The following is a 23,154-nucleotide window of genomic DNA, read 5'->3' on the forward strand; positions in this document are numbered from 1 at the left end:
CTAGCTGACTTGGCTAATGCAGAATACAGTGGAACCCCGACTTACGAAAAATTCAAGTTACGAAGGCACTGAACGGCAATATTTCTGCCCGTGTTACAGCAAAATGCCCGCGTAACGAAATCCGCGGGCTCTGATTGGCTGAGCCTTCAATGCCCACAATGCCTTCCGAATCATGTGACAACCCCTTCGCTTCCGTACTTGCGCTTCGCTGTTCCACTTGAACCACGCAGCTAGCAATTGAAGATGAAGCGTAAAGTGCTCTCCATGAAAACAAAGAGAGAAATTATTGATAAATATGAGCGAGGTGTGAAACTTAGTGCTATTGCACGTGAGTATGGCCGAAATCCTTCGACCATAGGAACAATTCTAAAACAAAAAGAAGTCATCAAAGCAGGTAAACCTTCAATGGGCACCACCATCATGTCCAAAAGGAGGACCCCCATACACGACGAGATGGAAAGGCTTCTCCTTGTTTGGATTAAAGACAAGGAAAAGACTGGCGATACCCTCACAGAGACTATCATTTGCGAGAAGGCGTCCTCAATTTATAATGATTTAGTAAGTAAGTCTTGATGCATTCTCAATCATCCAGGAAAGTAAATCTCCAAAAGTTGAATCTGTTCATCTGGACGTAGCGTTTTGTGGGAGAAACGTTTCGTCACTCATCCAAGTGACTTCTTCAGTCTCAGCTGACTGCAGGTTTCAACAAACCTTATAAACAGTACATTTGCATAATGACTGAAACCAGCCCACTGAAGGAACAATGGGCTGTGAGGTCAGCTGAGACTGAAGAAGTCACTTGGATGAGTGACGAAACGTTTCTCCCACAAAACGCTACGTCCAGATGAACAGATTCAACTTTTGGAGATTTAGTAAGTAAGGCAGCTTCCGATGAGCAGCCAACGGCATCAACGTCCTCGCAGGAGGCACCCCTAACCTCCCCAGAGTTCAGGGCATCACATGGGTGGTTTTATCGGTTCAAGAAGAGGACTGGCAACCACTCCGTTGTGCGTCACAGCGAGGCAGCAAGTTCCGATCACAAGGCTGCAGAAGAATTTGTTAAAAAATTTGAGGAACTTATAAATCAAGAAGGCTACATCCCCCAGCAGGTATTCAACTGTGACGAGACCGGCCTCTTCTGGAAAAAAATGCCACGGCGTACGTACATCACCGTGGAGGAAATAAAGATGCCAGGCCACAAGCCCATGAAGGACCGTCTTACCCTCGCCCTGTGTGCTAATGCCAGTGGGGACTGTAAGGTCAAGCCACTCCTAGTGTACCACTCAGAAAATCCGCGTGCCTTCAAGAAACACAAAATTTTAAAGGAGAGGCTCGAGGTTATGTGGAGGTCCAACCCCAAGGCCTGGGTGACCCGACAGTTCTTTGTTGAATGGGTCAACTTGGTCTTTGGCCCTGCTGTCAGGAAGTTCCTCAAGGAGAACGATCTCCCCATGAAGTGCCTGCTGATCATCGATAACGCCCCCGCCCACCCCTCTGGCGTCGAGGACGTCATCCTGGAGGAGTTCTCGTTCATCAAGGTTCTCTTCCTCCCTCCCAACACGACCCCTCTCCTCCAGCCCATGGTAGGGCTGAACGATTATGGAAAATAATCTAATTGCGATTTTTTGCCCCAATATTGCGATGCGATATGCGATTATTTTTTAAGGTCTTTGTCTTCTGTATTATTAAACAAAGACAAGCAATACATCATATAGTATGGCCAATACTATATTACATTAATTTTAAACTGTTCTTTCCTGGAAGACAGACCTCTGTTATGATGACATGAGGTGATACATGAATTGATGACTGACATTTTTATTTAACTTCTTCAATCACAACAGTATATTTGAACATACACAATAGTTTATTTTTAGCTTACAAACATCTGAGCATAAAGTGCTGACAAGGAACCCTGGTGTAAACATTAAAATGAAAGTCAGTACAATGTGCAGATTGCAGAAATATACATAAAAAAATCAGTGGCTTTACCACACTCAGTTTTTCGACATCTGTGAACTACTAGACAGTCATTAAATTAAAAAATAATATTAAATAAATAAAACTAATAAAAAAAAAATACACACATCTTACTGATCTCTGCAGTCAGTAACATTACACATAAAGTGCAAACATAATAGCAATTGTATAAACACACACACAAACACGCCTTTAAATTAAAACTGGCTGAACATCTTGATTATCTGCAGTAAGTAACAGCAACACAGCACAAACTAAAGTGCACAATGAGTATGGCTCAGCTAGCCATAATCATCCTAGCTCACAGGTTTTTTGCTAGGAAGACCAGCATATCTACTTTTGCTGGCTTTAAGGATGAGCGAGTGCAGGTCACTACATTCCCTCCAGTGCTGAACAGACGCTCTGAGGGGGCACTTGTGGCTGGCACACACAGATATTTGCGGGCCATCTTGCACAGTCGTGGAAAGTGAATGTTGTGCACCTTCCACCAGGCTAAGGGATCATCCTCTCCGTCAATGACAGGGGTCAACAGGTAACTATTCAACTCTGCCTCCACGACATCTTCAAGTGGCAGAGGCAAAGCTGAAGAGGCCGCACTGGTTTTAAAAAGACTACCAAGAGTCTTCTTTGCCTTTCCCCCAGAGGCCTGTGCACTTGGAGAATTTTGAGCAGTTTCAGTGCGAGACCTCTTCTCCTGCCAGATGGGAAGAGAGACATTAGTTTTGCAGTTAGCTTATATATAAATATTATGTGTTTGTGGAAATATAATTTTCAAGGATTTACCTGATTATGTGTACGTCAGCCGATTCCACCATTTCTGTCTTCAGTCGGGCCTTAATGGCAGGAAGGTTGTCTGCGCTGATGTATTGCGTTTTGAACCTAGGGTCCATGAACGACGCAACATCCAAAAGCTCCTGGGTGTTGAGGTCACTATACTTGTCGTTGAGGTATGCCAGGACCTTGGTTTTAATTGATCTAGTCAGATCAGTGTCCTCAGCATCTTCAGCCAAGACTGATGTTGCCAGAAGATGGAGAACTGGCTTGAGGTAGGAGATGCTCACATACTCTTCTCCAGAAAGAGCATCAGTAAATTTGGAGAGAGGATGCAGTGCCTTATGAATGGACTCCAACACTTCGGCATCCTGCCAGGTTGGGATGAGGGAGCGTGCATGTCGGTCACCTGTCAATACCTGCGATATGGCTTTCATCTGTTCCAGCACTCTGGCAATCATTTTCTTTGGACCCCCATCTTGTAGGGCACTCAGTAATGAGAGAGTGCTCAGGAAGCTTAAGCTCCTTCTGTGCCTCAGTGAGTGCTGCCTTTTTCTTCCAACTGTGCGAGAAGTGCCCCACCAACTTCTTGCACAGCCCAATTGCTCTTGATACTCTACCATGTTTGATTGCATTTTCTGGAGGGAAAAAAAATAAAGTAAAAAGTAAAATTAGTGTTAGACATACAATTGCAGTTATGATGCAAGGTTTCACCATTTCTCTCTCTCTCTCAAATTCAAAGTTGCTTTATTAGCATGACTATGGGAACAGTGTTGCCAAAGCTATTGTTACATACATCATGACATACAAGAACATAAGACCATAAGACAAAAACAAAAAAGAAAATACATAAGAAGAGGTGGGTACATCAGTGTGGGGTTGACATAACATATCTAGAATTAACAGCAGTAAAGAACAAGATAAATAATAGTGTGGTGTGTTTGTGGGAGAGAGTGATACACAGGCTCGTGCATACAGGCACGCACGCACACACACACACTCTCTCTCTCTCTCTCTCTCTCTCTCTCTCACGGCAGTAACTTACCAATAGCAAGATGTAATCTGTGTCCGAAACACTGGAGCCTGGTCCATTCGTTCAGCTGTGCTGCTTTCACCATATTTGACGCGTTGTCCGTCATTATGCAGACAAGGTTGTCTTCAGGGAGATCCCAACACGCAAGCCCCTCTCTCAGGCCAGCAGCAATGTTTTCCCCTGTGTGGTCTTCGGGGAAGTAGGCCGTTTGTAGGCTGCGAGCTTCGAGGTGGAGGTCTTCGGTAATGTAATGCACCGTCAGACTTTGATAGGGCTCTGCTGTGCGGCTTGACCACATGTCTGTTGTCGCCAAAAAAAACTCAACAGCCTTTAACTCCGCTGCAACCCTCCGCCTACATTGCATATGTAGCTCGGGTATTGCAGTCTGACTGAAATACGTGCTTGGAGGGCATTCTGTACCTCTTATCCAGTGTAGTTACCAAATTATTGAACCCAGGCTTGGTCACCGTATTGACGGGCATCATGTCTTCGCGATGCAGTGGGTTACTGCTTTGGTGATTTCACGTGCCGTTTTGAAGTGCGTTCATATGGCGTAACACCTTCAAACAGTTTGATCAGTGATCCTTGCCGAGTAACGTTACTAGGTTTATTCTGCACACTACTAGATTTTTTAGCCATACATCTATCATACTCTGTTTTGTGCTGAGTCTTAAGGTGCTGGTACAAATTCGTAGTGTTTCCCCGAGATGTAGAAACTCTACCAAGACAGGTTTTACACAGTACCTGACTGTGCGACATCATCTCTTTTAAACCCAAAATATTCCCACACGGCTGATGTGCAGTTCCTCTTTGGTACTAGCATCCCCGCAGGCTCTGGTTCTGTTGAACCTGAGGCCATTATGTAGGCTACAGCTTTGCTTGCTAGTTCACTCTCGGTAGACTGTTTCAAAACTTTGCTCCCCGTGTCACGTGACCAGAGTGCAGCCTCTGTGGTTAGACAATCTCGTTTGATCATATCACATGTTTTACTCGCGCATGTCACGTAAACAGAGTATAATCGCAACCTTTGCGGTTAGAAAATTGCACTTGATCATGTCGCGATATTATCGCAAATGCGCTATATTGTTCAGCCCTAGCCCATGGACCAGCAAGTGATCTCTAATTTAAAGAAACTGTACACAAAACACATGTTCAAACGGTGTTCCGACATAACAGAGAGTACGCAGCTCACCCTCAGGGAGTTTTGGAAATATCATTTCGACATCGTTGCATGCATCAAGTTGATTTCTTTGGCATGGCGGGAGGTGAGTCGTCGAACGCTAAATTGTGCTTGGAGGAAGCTGTGGCCTGATGCTGTTGCCCCTCGAGATTTTGAAGGCTTTGAGGGGGAACCTCAACCTGAAGTCAAGGTTGAGGAGATCGTAAATCTTGGCACCGCCCTGGGACTGGAGGTTGACGAGGAGGATATAAACGACCTTGTGCATGAACATCAAGAGGAGCTGTCAACGGCAGAGCTGCAAGAGTTGGAGGCGATGCTGCACTCATCAGTACAGCAACAATTCAGCGAGGAGGAGGCCGTCATACCATCGGCCGATATCAAGGACATTCTCTGCGCTTTTCAGAGGGTGGCCGATTTTGTCGAACAAAATCACCCTGAAAAGAACTTTACCGCTCGTGCTATAGAGCATTTTGGTGACGTCTGCCTCTCCCACTTCAGGTCCATTTTGAAAAGTAGACAGAGACAGACGTCGTTGGATTGATTTTTCACAAAGAGGCCAGCAACAAGTCAACCTTCAGGTGAAAAGCAATGAAAGTAGCAGTAGTGATTAGTTAAAAAACATAAAAATGCACAAAAAACTATCAAATTAAAAATAAATGATGAAATAGAAAATTAAAAAATTATACAAGTTTAAAAAAATATGTAAGTTTTAGTTTTAATGTTTAGAATGTTATGTACATGCAGCATATGAATGCATGCATACAGCTGACACATACACACACTTATTCCTCTAATTTTGAGTTATTGGTAATATTTTTACCCAAATGCGATACTTCTTCAAATACAAGCAGACATTACAAAGAAAGTTGAAGTGTTACTAATTGTGTAAAAATGTGTGAATGACTACACTGTTTTTTGTTTCCTTTCTTTTTTACTTGTAGTGTTTTAGATGTCAGGGCTGTTGGTGGATTAAACATTTTTGTTAATAAAAATAATGTTTTCTCTGGTCTTTAATGTGCACTTCAGGGTCTGTTGCACTACCTCCTTATGTTTAAAGCCTGATTAATCTTTGAATTAAAAAATCAAGAACTTTACACCCTAATGTTATGCCAGTTTCCCCTGTGGTGGTGCTGTATGTATGCATGCATACGTATGCTTTCTTCAGTCTCCACCACCACTTCGTCTCCAGCCAGCATCGTCTCACTCAAAAGGCGCGATGGGTGCTTCGACTTAGGAAAATTTTCAACTTACTAAAGACCGTCGGGAACGGATTAATTTCGTAAGTTGGGGTTCCACTGTAGTGTGTTGCTGGACTTAGTCCTAATATGTGTGCTTGTGTGTATTGGTGGTGTGTGTACTGTTTGCAAAGGTGCTCCGACCCTTTCGGAGACGGTGTCTCAGATTAACTGGTGTCTCAGATCAATTGGTGACAGTCGAACAGAAGTGTGGCAGACTTGCTTTTCAGGAGCTGCTACCGACAAACCAGCAAATAAACACTAAATATTTCATCTGTGACATTTGTGAGGTTCCCTCAAACACACTCCATCAGTCTTGTTGCTGTTAACAACAAAATATTAAAAAATCCACCATCTGTTTCACCATCACCAGTTAATCTGGAACACCGGGTGATCTAATGCTACTCCGTTTTCATACTTGGAAGTATTAGCATGTTATTGACTTGGATACTATATTTTTTTAAGCCATTGTGAATGTTTGTTCATTTTAAAGTGAAAACGCCATGTTGCTTTTGGCACAAAACTATCGAATTTGCAGCTTCGGTTCAGTGGGATAGTTTGTCAGACATCACCGTAACATTATCCTACGGGTAGGACCATTTGTCAAACAGTGGTTACATGATGTCTGGAGCCTTTCTGGTTCAGTTTTGTTTGTTTAGCAGACTTTTGCTCATTTACGTAACCGCTGTTTTAGTCATGGCTTGTTTTCTTTGCGTTTGCTGGTTGTAGAAGTGGTTTCTATGAAGCTGAACAAACTGCTTGTGTGCATGCATGTTTTATACATGTGCTAAAGTTAAATCTGTTTGTGCAGAACATTGTGTGCTTTGTTTATTCTCTGCTGTTTTTCCAAAGGTTCAGTTTTAAAGTAGGTACTGCTCGGTGTCCAGTGTAGCAACATAGCTAGCTTTGCATCATACAGAGACATGCTACTGGTGCTATAAAGTGATATGCAGAGTAGAGCTGGGCGATATAAGATTTTTTCATATCACGATATGTTTTTTTCATTTCAGGCGATAACTATATATATCACGATATAAGCCAAATAACTATATTTGTAAGATTTAAATGTGCCGTTGCTCACAAGTAAAATGTGAAATAATCAGCAGCTTGTTTTGATTTAAATATTTATTTAAATATTTATTTCCCATAATAAGTTCAACAGGCAAATATTGCAAACTAAACAAAAGGCAGCCGCTAAAGTGTTTAAGTTTCAAAACAGAAAAAACAAAACAGACCACTAAATTGTCAATTCCACTTAGAAACAAAATATTAATTCTAAAAATAAATCTTAGGTCGTTTTACAGAAGAACAGACAAAATTGACTAACTTTTGTCAATATCAAATAAACTGAGAACTAAAAGGAAATTCTCAATCTCTCCTTGTTGTATAGCTTAGCTTTTCAAACAGTTTTAACAGTGACTTTAGTCTGACAAAAGCCGAATGACGAATTAGCGCTTTCAGTCAGAGATTGAGCATGCACCGCTTTATTGTATTTCCAGACTTGCTTTCGGCACAATTTACAGTGCGCGCTACTCTGTTTTTTGTCAGACTTGAAATAGCCGAAATACCTTCACACTACGGAACTTCTGTGGCCTTTCCGTTCGACAAGCTCTCCGGCATTGGCACCATCATCTGTTTTTTCTTCGGTAACCTTCGCTCACGCTCTCGGTTGATTTTGCTCTAGTCGGCGCACTCATTTCCTCCATTACCTGGGCAGCCCAGCTGGCTGCTTCCCAAACAAATACACATGTGCGGCTTGGCACTTGTGCTGTACGTAACAAGTCACGTGACGTGACGCTGCGGCTGTGATTGGTTCGGCTCTGCGCTACTTAATTTGGATTGGCTGTTCTTTTTTTTTTCTTTTAAGAGGACAAGAGAGATGAGGCCTATCGCAATAGTTAAATCTTTCTATCGAGAAAAAGTTATTTCGCAATACATATCGTTATCGTTCTATCGCCCAGCTCTAATGCAGAGTTTGTCTCTCTCTTTGTATTTCCAGTCCAAACAACATGGAGAAAAATGTTGTGTACTGCCTGCTGTGCAACGAGCCCCAGCTGTCCATTTCGACTCACCTGAGCAGAGTGTGCCTGACAGACGGCACAGCACAGGAGAGGGAGCAAGAAGCTTCCAGAGCTACTGCCTCCCAGGAGCTGTTTTCCAAGGAAGGTCGACTCTGGAGCTTCTCGGAGCTGCAGGAGTTTTGCAAGGACACAACATCTTGCATCAAACTCTGCAGTCGCCTTCAGAGTCGTGGCTTTATCGTCACAGATGCTCCCCAAACCTGCCCAACAGTGCTGCCAACACAGAGGTCTGATGAGCTTATTGCCACTCTGGCTCACACATACTGCATGACACATACGCACTTTCAACACTGTCTTACTGTCACCTTTGCAACAGCTCTGATAAGAAGGAAGTCCTCGCCGTGGCCAAAAAGGACATCGAGTATTTCCACCAAAAGCTTGCAGGCGGTGATTGCATCCCCAACGTTGCCATGACAACGTTCAGGCAGTACTGCGAGGCCATCCTGATATTACAGCACGGACTGACAGCAAGTGCTGTTCAGGATTTTTCTGTAAGCGCCGCCAGCAAAAACAGTAAATTCTAAGTGATAGTTGATGTAAGTGTGCATCACCCTAAGCTCCAACACTTTGTCCCACACACACAGGTGCAGGACTGGATGGAGCGAAGGGAAAGCTTGAGGATGACCATCCAGGAAGAAGAAGTAAGTCCTCTGTTCTCAGCAGCGACTCTCTTCCTGCTCTGTATGGACCCTGGGAGGTGATTTATAGTTATCATTGATGGCTCCTGTCTCTGCAGCTGTTGGAGTGCTACTTTAAGAACATCCGCCCAGTGTCCTTACGAAACCAAAGAGCTGGCAGTGATGATGGGGACAGGTTCTTCCTGGGAGAAGGTGGGGTCCCTCTGACCAACCCAGGATTAGATGTAGGGCGCCTGAGGGCCAGGTGAGTGCTGCACACCACTGGATCCATACTGCCAAAACTTTGCCAGTGTGGTCATAACACTCAGCCACATGTGTTGCTGCGTTTGTTGGTAGATGTATAACTGCTTCACCTTTCTAATTTGGTTAGATACCTGCACAGCGACACTGAGGATCCTGCGGATGGGTCAGCATCACACTCAGCAGGAGGAGTTGAAACCTCGGGAAAGGCCAGGTATGATTTTCTTTTTTATGTTACCCACTAGCACAAGAAAACCTACCTTACAAGTTTCCACATCCAAACTATTGGTGGATTTCTCTCTCATTCTGTGTAGGTCCATTTCCACAAAGCGCCTACCTCTCAGAGAATGGGATGCCTTCCAGCGGACCTTCCCAGTTACCCTAAATGGAGAGCCACCTTCAAAACGCCAGCGTGTACAGGCTGGTTTTCCACACCACCGAGCCCACTACCGCAAGTGGAGGGAGCTTCAGCTTAAGCAGAGAGTTCAGCACATCCTCGGTAAGCCCCGGGCACGTCATGCTAATGGACGCTCTGCCTCCATTATTTACAGCTCTAATATATACAAATAGCTCAGTAATACTTCACATCACAGAGTTCAAATATATACATATGGTTGATTTTATCACTTGCATTATTCCTCACGTCTCGCTCTGGGACAGGGTGTGTCAGAAGAGGCAACGCCCCTCAGCGTGCAAGAGTACAGATGGCATTAGATAAGGAGATCTGGTTCACCAACAAGCCCACTGTTGATGCCGTCCTACAGGCCTGGGTTGCTCCACAGCCCAGGATCCAGGACAGCCAGTCCCTCATGTCCTCGATTTCAGAGCAGAAATGGAAGGGCCTGGCTTTGAAGGACTTTAGGGAGGAAAAGGGCAAAGGTAAATGCACCTATCGTTTGGACCACACCCTCTTTTGACAGCAAGTCAACATTTGTAAAGAGCTTATGATGACTTCCTGTTTGCTCACAGGTGTGATCGCCCTGATGCCCTTCAACAAAGGAGACGTCGTCTGCGACTACCACGGGACGTGCATCACCAAAGCTGCAGGGAATCGGAGGCGGCAGTCGGGGTCTCTCTTCTTCTACAGGGACGAGTGCCACAGGGCTGATGCCACTGCGTCCCCCTGTGCCTGCCACCTGCACAAGGACTCCTATGGAAGGCAAATCAACCATTGCCAAAGGAATCCAAACGTGAAGCCACAAAGGTTCACAATGAACTTCCCTGCTGGTCCTCGGGAGAGTGTGCTGTTCATCGCCCTGAGGGACATCGCGGTTGGAGAGGAACTCCTGTGGGACTATGGAGTCTAGAGATGGCACCGTGTTTTATGTCCTATCATACATTTGGATATCTGCCCATACTGACATGACTCCAATAGAGTGTATTTCATAATCAATAAAACTGTGTTTTTTAAATATATTGCTGCGTTTTGTATTAGTTCAAACTCAAGTTTAAAAAAACAAAACACTAAAGTTATTTCCCTCTCACCACATATCTAAACCGATATCATGACCAGCAGCTTTACAGCTGTGGCTCCAGCAAACATCAAATATTAAATAAACTCTAGCAACAGCTGATCAAGCTTAAACGTGCTGCTGTGCTTTAGCTGCTGGTTTCCTCTTTCTGGGGCAAAGTGGGCGATCAGCTGATCATTGATCAGTTTGATGATTGAAGTAGCAGCAGGAGAGGGAGGGGAGAGAATGAGAGAAGAAGAAACAGCTGCAGCGTAAAGACAGAATAACTCCAGCTTTGTGTCTTTGTTTCATTGTAGCTGAAGTCTGGGACAAATTTCATCCTAATACGAAACTTTAAAGTTCGACCTCCTCGACTGTAATTGGTCCAGCCCAGAGTCAGTCATGACAAGTTGGCCAATCCACCACCTTCCACTGTTTATACCGTTACAAACTAATAACGATAATAATAAACATGGGCCATAAAAACTAAAAAACACCATCGATGGCCATTCCAGCTGTGCCTCCATATATCTTTCTCAGAGGTGAAATGCCGGTTAACTCGGTCCATCCCTGATGGAGTCACCCATAAATCCTTTGGCTGGACATTTGACTTGAGTTGTCTTTATTTTTTCTTCGTTTGAAACACCTTTAAATACCAAACCCTGTCGTGACAGCTGCAGTGGACACTTCAGGGCTCAAACTTTCTCTGATTGGCTCCAACCTTGACAGGCTCAGCCTGCTGCTGCCAACAACACTAAGTTTCCCCCACCGAGCACCTCAGGCCTCTGCAGTTACTGATGATCATCAACCCTAGTTGGAGATTTCCAATCAGAACACCCAAACACTTCATTTTAACCTGAACTCACTCTTTACATGAATTTTCAGCCCAACACTAATGTGGCCCTAAGCTTAACTTCAGTTTCACACCACTGTGTGTAAACCCAGCTCCACTTGAACACCAAACACCAAACTAATGTTTTTATGGTAATTTTCATAAAAATATTGGAGACCACATTTAACGTAATTAACAAAAACATCCATGCCACATCATTAAAAACAGGCTTTGTTACAGGAATTATTTCAGATTTGACAAACATTGTTCAACTCATGAAGAACAACATTATAGAAAACTTACATTTGAGGGAAATGTCAAATATGAACAAACATTTGTTATTTTATGTCTTTCTTGTTTTTACAAAAGGACACGAAAGGTTTAAAGTGACAAAAGTTCAAAACAGTTCTTACAAAACACTTAAGCAGAAGGTGTTACGGCCCAGTCTGGGGTGCAGGTATGCAACATAAGGTTTATAAGGAAGTGACCCCGCCCTCATCGTTCTATGGAGATATGGAGCCAGCGATGAAGAGAGGAGGCTCTGTGCTGTGGGAGTGTTTAGAGTTTGGGTTTGTCGGCTTGTTTCATTTTGTTTTGTGTTTATTTTATCTGAAAACATGAAAAACATCAAATGTCTCAACAAAATAAAAATGATAAATATTATAAATTTACTTTAGAACGACTTTGGTTTGACTCTATTCTAGGATGCCCTCTGGACCCAGTGGAGGTGGTGAGTGACAGGAGAATGGTGGCTAAGCTGTCATCCCTGTTGGACAACATCTCCCACCCCATGCATGAGACTGTGACAGCACTGAGCAGCTCCTTCAGTGGGAGACTGCGGCACCCACGGTGTGGGACGGAGAGATTTCGCAGGTCTTTCCTCCCCACTGCTGTCAGACTCCACAACAAAGACTTTAACTGATCAAACACACACATCCACACATGTGCAATAAGACTAATGTGCAATAATCTTTCTGGCATCGTTGTATTTTTACTCAGTTCTATATAGCATTTGTATTCTATTTTTATCTTATTGTATATTTTATTCTATTTTATTCTACTGTATATAGTATTTTTATTTTATTCTATTCTGTACAGTTGTGTACTGTATTTATTCTTATTTTATTTTATTCCAATTTTTGCTTCATAACTTTTGCACTGTCCACTTCCTGCTGTGACAAAACAAATTTCCCACGTGTGGGACTAGTAAAGGTTATCTTATCTTATCTTATCTTTACACGTAATATGTAGAATAAATATATACGAGGAGCACAGGAACCAAAACCTAAGACCTAGAAATACAAACCAAACACAGTCACAAGAAGCAGGATGAGGCCACAGATTAATAAGAAGACAAAATCAAACACAGGACTGTGACTGACTCAGTGTCACCACTGAAGGAGCAACATCTCTGCAGCTATTCAAACCAACACCTGTTCACCATCTCAGGTCTGAAGGCGACCTGTGACAGCTCCGCACTCTGTCAGCAAGTTTAAAACAAAACACACATAACACAAACGTGTTTAGAGGTTGAAATGCAAATGTTTAAAACAAACAAAAGAAGTAGAAACGTTGAACCTGGATGACTTTTATCACTCAGATTCTCTCCTGTTGTGTTTCTCAGTGTAGCTCCACCTGTGACCGTCTGTCTCCACAGAGAAGGATGCTGTCCACGTATAAATGATGACACTGGACGCAGCACGTTCGGGTGATGCTTACCAACTTTACTTGTAACCCGGAAGCTCCCTCCCGCACACAGCCTTATGGGAACAGTAGTCTACCGCTACACCTCCTCCTTTTAGCTAAAGACATACTTCATAACAACTCAAACAGCTTACTAGAACAGAAATGCGGAGCATCATGAAACGTGAAAATTATACACATCCCTCATTTGTTTCCTTACATTTAAACGAAACACATTATTGTAAACATCTCTAACAGCTTAACCCATCTTTGAATAGGGCATGAATGGATAACTTCAGAGAATTACACATCCAGTCTTTCAGGAGGTCTCACCACTCGACCAGATCTGGTAATAGTCCCTGTTGGTCTGAGGTGGCTCCTATTTCTCCTCAGAAAACCCCTGTCTGTCTCTACCACATAAGATCTGGGAGCATTGGCAGGTCCAACTACTGCTCCAGTCTTTCCTTCAGTGGTAATCCACACTTTCTGTCCTGATGATAGTTCCGGAAGCGGTCTGACTCTATGTCTGCGGTTGTAGTGTTTTGCCTGCTCATGCCTCCCCTCCTCATCTTTTTTGCGAAAAGCCTGTAGGTCAGGCCACTTTGGCACCAGCTTCGCCACTGCTTGTGGCAGCGAGGTACGCAGGTGTCTCCCCATAAGCAACTGCGCCGGCGAGAGCCCATGTTCCAGTGGGGTGGCCCTGTACGCTAGCAGTGCTCTGTTGTAATCACCGTCTTTTTTCCACAAGTCTTTAATGGTACGAACAGCGCGTTCTGCCTCCCCGTTGGCTTGGGGGTACCTAGGGCTGCTCGTTTCATGTGTGAACTGGTACTCTTTGGCAAAGTGCTTGAACTGTTCTGATGAAAATTGTGGCCCGTTATCCGATACCACAGTCTCGGCAACTCCATGTCTTGCAAAGGCTTCTTTTACAGCATTAATAGTGACCTCTGCAGTTGTGTGTCTCAGTTCAGCTATCTCAATGTACCTTGAGAAAAAATCAACAATCAGCAGGAAGTGTTTCTTTGACCACTCGAACAGATCCATGCCGACTTTTTGCCATGGGCGGTCAGGAACAGGAGTTGCCAGCATTGGTTCACGGCACTGTAACCTATGTTTTTGACATGTTCCGCACATGTCTACCATCTGACGTATTTGAGTTGAGATACCCGGCCACCACACCGACTCTTTTGCTCTGGCCCTGCATTTTGAAACACCCTGGTGCCCTTCATGGAAACGTGACAAAACCTCCGTTCTCATTTGAGGTGGTATCACAAGTTTCTCCCCTTTCATGAGAAGACCATGGGCTACATTGAAGTCCATTCTATATTGCCAGTACCCCTTCAACTCGGGATCTAGTTTGCCTTTTTCTGGCCAGCCTGTCCCACATTGATACACCACCTTTCTACACAGGTCATCCATTTCCTGCGCCAACTTAATCACCTCCAGCCTTTTATCTGTGGCTGGGAGATGGGAAACCACACAGTCCACGAAAACCTCCACCTCTTTTTCCAGCTGAAGATCCCCAGCAGAAGGAGGTCCCGCCAGCGGTGCTCGTGAGAGGACATCAGCAGTGATGAGGTTCTTCCCTGGAACATGGACAATGGTGAAAGTAAAGCGCAGCAGCCTGAGGCGGAATCTCAGGATGCGTGGAGGCAGGTCGTCCAGGCCTCTTGTGCTCAGAAGAGGGACCAGGGGTTTGTGATCCGTGATTAGAGTGAACTGTAGGCCCATGAGGTAAGATGACAGCCGTTCACACGCCCACGTTACAGCGAGCGCCTCCTTTTCTATCTGCGCGTAGCGTTTCTCTGTGTCCGTGAGACCTCTTGAGATATATGTGACTGGTCGCCAGGAGTTGTCAGACTGTTTCTGAGTGAGAACAGCCCCGATACCGTATGGCGATGCATCTGCAGCGACTCGTGTATCTGCTGAGTTGGAGTACTGAGCGAGCACTTCTGGAGAGCTTAATATGCCTTTTAGTCTCTGAAACGCTGTTTCCTGTGGCTCCGCCCATATCCACTCGTTTCTGTCTTTCAGCAGTTCTTTTAATGGTGTGGTGATTGTGGCTAGTTGTGGCATGAACTTGGCAAGACAGTTGGCCATGCCCATGAGACGGCGCACATCTTCCACACTCTGAGGCTGCGGCAGCTGCCGGATTGCTGTTACCTTGTTGGGATCAGCCTCAATGCCTTTTGCTGACACTTTGTGTCCCACAAAGATTATTTGACTTTTAGCAAACTCACACTTCTCATTCAGAGTGAGACCCGCCTTCTGAAACTTTTGAAGCACACAGTGCAACCTCTGGTCGTGCTCCTGCCTGTCTCTGCCATATACAAGCACATCATCGGCGTGACAAATCACCCCTTCAAAATCTTCCAGCATCTGTGACATTCGCCTTTGAAAATGTTCCGGCGTCGATGCAATGCCAAAAGGAAGGCGGTTGAATTGAAACCTTCCAAAAGGCGTGATGAAGGTAGTGAGTGGCCTTGACTCTGGTGTGAGCGGAATTTGCCAGAATCCAGACCGGGCGTCGAGCTTTGTGAACACTTTAGCATCTTTCATCATCGCTAGTGTTTGATCTACTGCTGGGAGGATGTGCCTTTCTCTTTTGACTACTGTGTTCAGGGGTGTGAGGTCCACACATATTCTGGGGGGCTTTCCTGCTGGTCTGGGGATCACTACCATGCCAGAACACCACTCTGTAGGCTCAGTGACTTTGGAGATAACACCCATTTCTTCCATTCTGTGCAGCTCATTTCTCACTGCATCTCTAAGGGGAAGAGGAACGCGTCTTGGGGCAGATAGGGCTATCGGTACAGCTCCTTGCTCTATCTCAATGTGGTAAGGCTCCCTCAGCATGCCTAAACCTTTAAAAACGTCTGGGTATGCTGCCCTGAAATCTGTCACCGATTCCGTTACTGTGCTTACTTGGTACACAAGACCCAGAGCCTCACACGCTGGCCTGCTTAGCAGTGGCTGTACTAAACCTGACACAAGGTAGACGTCTTGAGAAACACTGCGCCCTTTCACTGCTAGCTGTGCCTCGAAGCAGCCTTTAACATTGAGTGGGCTACTGCCTGGCCCTAGTAACTTCTTTCTGGGTCTCTGCAGCTTACCATCTCTGTCTGGACTGTACAAACCCTCTGGAATAGATGTAACATCCGCCCCTGTGTCGAGTTTAAAATACACATTTTCCCCATTTAACTTGACCTTTTGCACCCAGGGCTGTGACCTCTCAGTCTCTACTTCTCCCAAGAACACACAATCCTCGCTGTCTGTGTCTTTTTGTTTTTCTGTCACTTCGCGTAGCGCTGTAGCTTCACTACTGCGACAGACCACAGCAAAGTGTCCTTTTTTTTGACACTTTCGACACTGTACCTCTTTGGCTGGACATTCTTTCCATGAGTGTTTGTTCTTGCGACCACAGCGGCCACATGCCTTTTCACTTTGCTTGATTGGCTTTTGTTCTTTCTTCTGCCACGTCTGCGTTTTCCCACGTGTTGTATTTGTCTGTATTGTGTCCATGTTCAGTGTTTTCTCCACTGCCGCGCTGCTGTGAAGTATTGATTGTTGTTTCTTTACCGTTTCGCTCTGCCTAACTTTCTCAATGGCTTTAGCAAGAGTCAACTCTGAGTCCATTTGCAGCTGCTCGGACAGTCTTTTGTCTTTTATGCCAACCACAATTCTGTCCCTTATGAGTTCGTCTTTGAGTGCTCCGAATGCACAATTTTCTGCAAGTTTGTGCACAGCAGTGATAAACGACTCTGTAGTTTCCCCATCCTGTTGCCGTCTGGAGTTAAACTGTGCTCTTTCAAAAATTACATTGTGTTTTCCTACGTAATGTTTGTCAAATGCCTCTTTGACAGTTGCATATTTCTTTTTATCTGCATCGCACAGTGGTAAAACTGCCAAAACGTCATCAGCAGCATCTCCCATAGCATACAGGAGTGCGTTAACTTGATACTCGTCTGGTTTGCTATCAAGAGCGGTTGCAATGCGAAATCTTTCAAACCTTCTGATCCACTTTGGCCATTCGGCAGGATGAGAAAAGTCAAATGTTTCTGGGGGTGTTATTTGTACCGTGGTCGCCATCGTGACGTGTGGATCCCTGGCTTCCTCGCGTTCAGAATCCGAGCTTTCCGGTGCGCTGACTCCGTCTCCTCCCTCCGACATGTAAGGCTCGTGCTCGACCAAGCGCGCACACGCGCCTTGTTGCTAGCGCCGGTAATAGCCTCGGCCGCGCTTCACCTGCATGCCGGTCTTGTTCGGGTTACCGATGCGAAAACTTCTCTCGCAGTTAACTGCACCGTACTGTACTCAAAAATACTGTGGAGACCGCCGTTCACACTTCTGACACCACGTATAAATGATGACACTGGACGCAGCACGTTCAGGTGATGCTTACCAACTTTACTTGTAACCCGGAAGCTCCCCCCCGCACACAGCCTTATGGGAACAGTAGTCTACCGCTACAGTCCAGGTGAAGGAGATGGTAGATTTTGTCTGTCAGCTTGTTGTGCTTCATGGATGTAAACAGGAAGTAGAGTGTCTGTGATAAACACAACTGTACGACTGTGCTTAAGCTGAGACTTCATCCTGTTTGTGCTGCTGTTTCCACATCACTGTTTATCTTCTTCCTCGCTCAGGCTGACAGCACACTCTTCATCAGTTAGCTCTCTCTTTGATCTTTAACATGGGGGTCTGTGGGGACTGACTCACTGCTGCCTCTGCTGGACACCAGAGGAACTGCAGGTTCAGTTTAGAGTCGAAGTTAAGCTGAGTCCAGAGCTCAGTCTGTGTCTGTCTCCACAAAAAGGAGAACGCTGAAGCAGCTCGTCTCCTAAAAGCTCAGTAATACAGACGAGTTGAAGGTGGAGGAGGATAAAGAGGAGGAGGAAATGCTCGTCGCTGTGATGAGGGCCACATTAAAGTACACAGGAGGCGGGGCCTTGCTGTGACTGCCCCTCCGCATCAGGACCTCCCCAACATCACAAACCTGTTTAAAAACTCACTTTTACTCCCTGCTTTATATCACAATGACTCCTGATGACGTTTATCTCTGTTATTTCTCCCTCAGGTTCTCTTCCTTTCTTAAATTCTCTCATCTTGTCTCGTGTTTTTAAGGCAGCACAGAAGGCCGTGAGTTTGATTCCACCATCAGGTCTTACTGTGTGGAGACTGCATGTTCTCCCCGTGTCTCCGTGGGTTCTCTCCACACACTCCTACAGTCCAAACACATGGAGTTTGTGGGGTTATCTGCTAACAATAAATTGTGCATAGGTGTGAATGGTTGTGTCTCTGTGTGTTAGCCCTGTGACAGAGTGGCGACCTGTCCAGGTGTAGCCTGCCTCTGGCCTGTGGTAGCTGGGATAAAACTGAGGTTATTGTACCTGGCCCTGAAAATCTTAGAAATATGGTATCTAACCAGATTCTTACTCTGGATGGCATTACCTTGGCCTCCAGTAATGCTGTGAGGAACCTTGGAGTCATTTTTGACCAGGACATGTCCTTTAACGCACATATTAAACAAATATGGAAGACTGCTTTCTTCCATTTGCGCAACATCTCTAAAGTTAGAAATATCCTGTCTCAGAGTGACGCTGAAAAACTAGTTCATGCATTTATTACTTCCAGGCTTGACTACTGTAATTCACTATTATCAGGATGTCCTAAAAACTCCCTGAACAGCCTTCAGTTAATCCAAAATGCTGCAGCAAGAGTCCTGACAGGGACTAGAAAGAGAGAGCATATTTCTCCTGTTTTGGCTTCCCTTCATTGGCTTCCTGTTAAATCCAGAATTGAATTCAAAATCCTGCTCCTCACATACAAGGTCTTAAATAATCAGGCCCCATCTTATCTTAATGACCTTGTAGTACCATATCACCCTATTAGAGCACTTCAATCTCGCTCTGCAGGCTGACTTGTTGTTCCTAGAGTATTTAAAAGTAGAATGGGAGGGAGAGCCTTCAGTTTTCAGGCCCCTCTTCTGTGGAACCAGCTTCCAGTTTGGATTCAGGAGACAGACACTATCTCTACTTTCAAGATTAGGCTTAAAACTTTCCTTTTTGCTAAAGCATATAGTTAGGGCTGGACCAGGTGACCCTGAATCCTCCCTTAGTTATGCTGCAATAGACATAGGCTGCCGGGGATTCCCATGATGCATTGAGTTTTTCCTTTCCAGTCACCTTTCTCACTCACTATGTGCTAATAGACCTTTCTGCATTGAATCATATCTGTTATTAATCTCTGTCTCTCTTCCACAGCATGTCTTTATCCTGTTTTCCTTCTCTCACCCCAACCGGTCGCAGCAGATGGCCCCGCCCCTCCCTGAGCCTGGTTCTGCTGGAGGTTTCTTCCTGTTAAAAGGGAGTTTTTCCTTCCCACTGTCGCCAAAGAGCTGCTCATAGGGGGTCATATGATTGTTGGGTTTTTCTCTGTATTTATTATTGTAGGATATACTGTACAATATAAAACGCCTTGAGGCGACTGCTGTTGACTGTTGTTGGCGCTATATAAATGAAATTGAATTGAATTGAATTGAATTGAATTGAATTGAATTGAATTGAATTGAATTGAAACCCTACCCTTGTGACCCTGACAAGGATGGATGTTTTTATGTCTCTGATTATTTTAGACGTGCAGCACTTTGGTCAACACATTTGTTGTTGATAGAAATAAAGCTGACTCGACACAGAAAGTTTTCCTTCCTGTGTCTCCTTCATTTCTTTAAGGAGAAACAATCATTTAAAAAAGTACCTGAAGCACTTTGACAAAATTCAATTTTACATATGATGATCATGTGATCTGTTTCATAATGTCTAATAAGCTTCATACAGTTAAGCACAGTCACTACATGACAGAAACACAAGCTTCATCTCTCTGTTGATAAACATAATACACATGTATGTGTGAATAGAAACAAACAGGTGAGATGTTAGAAAGCTTTAATTATAGTAAACACTCAGACCTGCAACAGACAGCTGCTGGGGTTTGGAAGACAACTGAACTAATGTTTCTAATATAATATAATATAATATAATATAATATATAGTATAATAGCCTATGTTACAACTATGTTATAACTAATGGTGTCCAATCATCAGCCTCCCCACTGTGAAGAGGAACGAGGCAGGCTGTCCTCTGTGCCCTCTCCTCTTTGCATTAGCACTTGGACCTCTAGCTGAGGCCTTTCGCCATGATGTGCATGATATAAGAGTGAGTGGAACAAATCATAACATAGCTGAAGATATTTTGTTGTTCTTACCAAAAGCAGAAGCATCAGTATCAGCTGTTATGTCCATTATATGTGATCTCAGCTCATTCTCTGCTCACAGAATTAATTTTGGCCAATCAGAGGTTTTGCTGCTGGGTGAGCAGGTCAGCTCTGCCAGATATTTGAAATCCCTTTCAGTGGTCCTCCAGCAGTAAAAAACTATTTACACAAGTTACACACAGTTTTTGTTAAGGTCTGCTTACAGATACAAAGCAGAAAACTACGTGTAAAAAACGAATTTTCACACAATCTTCTTCCTTTCAGCTGATTGGTCAATGTCAGGTCAATCACAAATGTAACAATCCAATCACAGCAGATCCAGCTGGTTAAACAGGTCTGATGGACACACGAGCAACTCAGGTGTGGAACCATCAACCTTGTTGTTAGCAGACATCCTGCTCTGCCTCCTGAGCATTAATGATAATGTACTTGAATGGGCGCTGACAGCACCTGACTCATGTTCTGTTCCCCCTTTGGCTCCTAAAACGTCCTTGATGCCCTCTAAATGGATCTGGTTGTTCCTGTAAGTTGTAAAGTGGCACAGACTGCATCACAGTCACTGTGTGGCAGTTTGAACTAGCGTAGCTCCTCTAAAGGCTCTCAGCCACCACAGCTGGACTTCTGTCTCTCTCAGATGTTACACTGCCCACATTTCCTGCTTCCAAGACCTTCAAACAACACTGAGTTTATTTACTGCCACTGAGATCATAGATGTTTGTCACTTCCATACTTCATCAACAGGCTCCCAGCTGGAGGCATTGAGTGGAGTTCTGCTTGTCTACACCCTCTAGCTGTGGTCTACACCTCCCTGCAGTCCAACAACAGAATTTTCTTCTATTCAGCAGCGTCTTGGCTTCAGGAGCAGACTGTGAGCTGCTGTCCAGCGTGTCTTCACACCGCTATCCCGACATGGTCGACTCCATCACTGCCTGTCTGGATGCTTCCCTCTCACTGACTTTGTGTGATCACTGCTAATATCAAACAACAGTCGGTCTTCTATAAATGATACCAATCATGGCCAAAGTGTCCCTGTACAGGTGAGAGCTGCATTAACAAGCTGTGACCTGAGTGTCCACCTCACTTTAACCTACTTCAAGTTCCTGTGTTTGTGAGGAAAGCTTCTACCTCTGTCTCCTCTCACTGAGTCCTCTCCTCCTGTGTAGGTCTGCAGTTCCTTCACACCTTCATCCAAACAGGATGGAGGCTCTTATCCCTCCTTTCTACCAATCACAGGTCAAGTCAGTCTCTTTCACTGGTTGGACCTGCTGATTATATGACAAACCATTAAGAGTTTGTTTTATGTGTTTTTTTGTTTCACTCCAGTTCAATGATGTCAGTTCAAGGTGATTGCTATGTTTGAAGTCATTAAAAGTACGCTCACCTTCCTGGCTCTAAAAAGGAGTTTGGCTGTTTGTCTGTGTTCACACTCAGGGAGTTCAGCACATACAGAGAACAGTACAGGTCTCACAGGACACCATGTTGCCTCAGCTGCTGCAGTCCTCTTTGCAATAATGTTTATTTCCAAAGGAATTTCTACAAATTCAGAACAGTAAAATTAACAGAATTAATTAGAAGATAACTCTAATGTAGTTAAACTAAAATACTCTGTGGGGGTTAGTATATAAACTCTTAACACCTAGTTAGCACGAATAAGTGTTAAATGATCAACTCCAGACAGATTTTGTATTTAACATTAAATCAGAGTTAACAACTCTCCAATAAGAGTTAAATTAACTCTCTGGTGTGGACCCATGTAGACACTTTAAAAGAGCTGAAATCAAACCTGAGAGTCTTAATTTGGACATGTTTGCTGTGTGGTAAGGCACCTGGGCCAGATGGCTTTCTGATTTTACAAAACATTCCCAGAAAAAAGAATATTTCCACTTTTTAACATGTATGTAGAAGCGTATCAAACTGAGGCTCTCCACCCACTGTGAGACCGGCAGTGAGTACTGTGAAACCTGGTGAACCTCCTGCAGAACACTCATCATTTAGACCAATGAGTCTGACGGGGGTTGACACTAAAATACTTTAGATGTTTAGCATGAAGATTAGACCCTTGGATCGCACATTTGATTCACTTTGTACCAAAGCATCAAGGGTTTCACAATATAAGAAGGGTTCTAATATAATTCACAGGAGATTTGATGCTAAAGATGCAGCTTTATTATCACTGGACGCTCGTCAGGCCTTGGACAGAATAGACTGGTCAGATTTATTTAATGTTCTCCCAAGATATGGATTTGGAAATAATTTTCTCAGATGGGTTCAACTTTTGTAACAAACAATACTTTTTAAACCTGTCACATTGGAGCGTTCCACTCATCAGGGGTGCCCGTTATCTCCAGTGTTATTTATTCTGACTATGTAACCTCTGGTGATGACACTTACAATGAGAGCTGTATTATTTGGTTTCCAGTTAGGTGATCAAGAGCAGAGATTGGCCCTAGGACCTAGACTAGGCTGTCTGTTAGCAAAGTTGCAAAATTAATGCAACTAATTGAGCTATTTAGACGATTTTCTGGCTATAAATGATTCAAAATCCTCCGTCGTATTCCTGAACAAGGATGAAAGGTTATGCAAAGTTTTTATATTGAGTCACTTCCTCTGCCTCCTCCAAAAGAATCCTTTCAGAAGTTAAACGATATCTTTAATTGATTAATTTGGAATAACAAAAGTCCTAGATGAAGACTTGGCTTGTTGTACCTGCCGTATGAAAGAGGGGGGCTAATCTTAAACTGTATTACTGGTCTGTACAGG

General features: G+C 44.2%; 1 protein-coding gene across 1 annotated transcript; it reads left to right on the plus strand.

Moving 5' to 3' along the window:
• The first annotated feature begins 5,495 nt into the window (after positions 1–5,495).
• On the plus strand, positions 5,496–10,574 carry LOC116331497. The gene is made up of 10 exons (XM_039609072.1): positions 5,496–5,542; positions 6,154–6,243; positions 8,199–8,507; positions 8,597–8,771; positions 8,865–8,921; positions 9,017–9,162; positions 9,289–9,372; positions 9,473–9,657; positions 9,819–10,037; positions 10,128–10,574. The coding sequence occupies exons 3-10, from the start codon at positions 8,209–8,211 to the stop codon at positions 10,463–10,465; spliced, it is 1,503 nt and encodes a 500-aa protein (XP_039465006.1). The 5' UTR covers positions 5,496–5,542; positions 6,154–6,243; positions 8,199–8,208; the 3' UTR covers positions 10,466–10,574.
• The last annotated feature ends 12,580 nt before the right edge of the window (positions 10,575–23,154 follow it).

The sequence above is a fragment of the Oreochromis aureus genome, linkage group 3, assembly GCF_013358895.1.
Source record: "Oreochromis aureus strain Israel breed Guangdong linkage group 3, ZZ_aureus, whole genome shotgun sequence".
In the NCBI taxonomy this organism is placed as follows: Eukaryota; Metazoa; Chordata; class Actinopteri; order Cichliformes; family Cichlidae; genus Oreochromis; species Oreochromis aureus.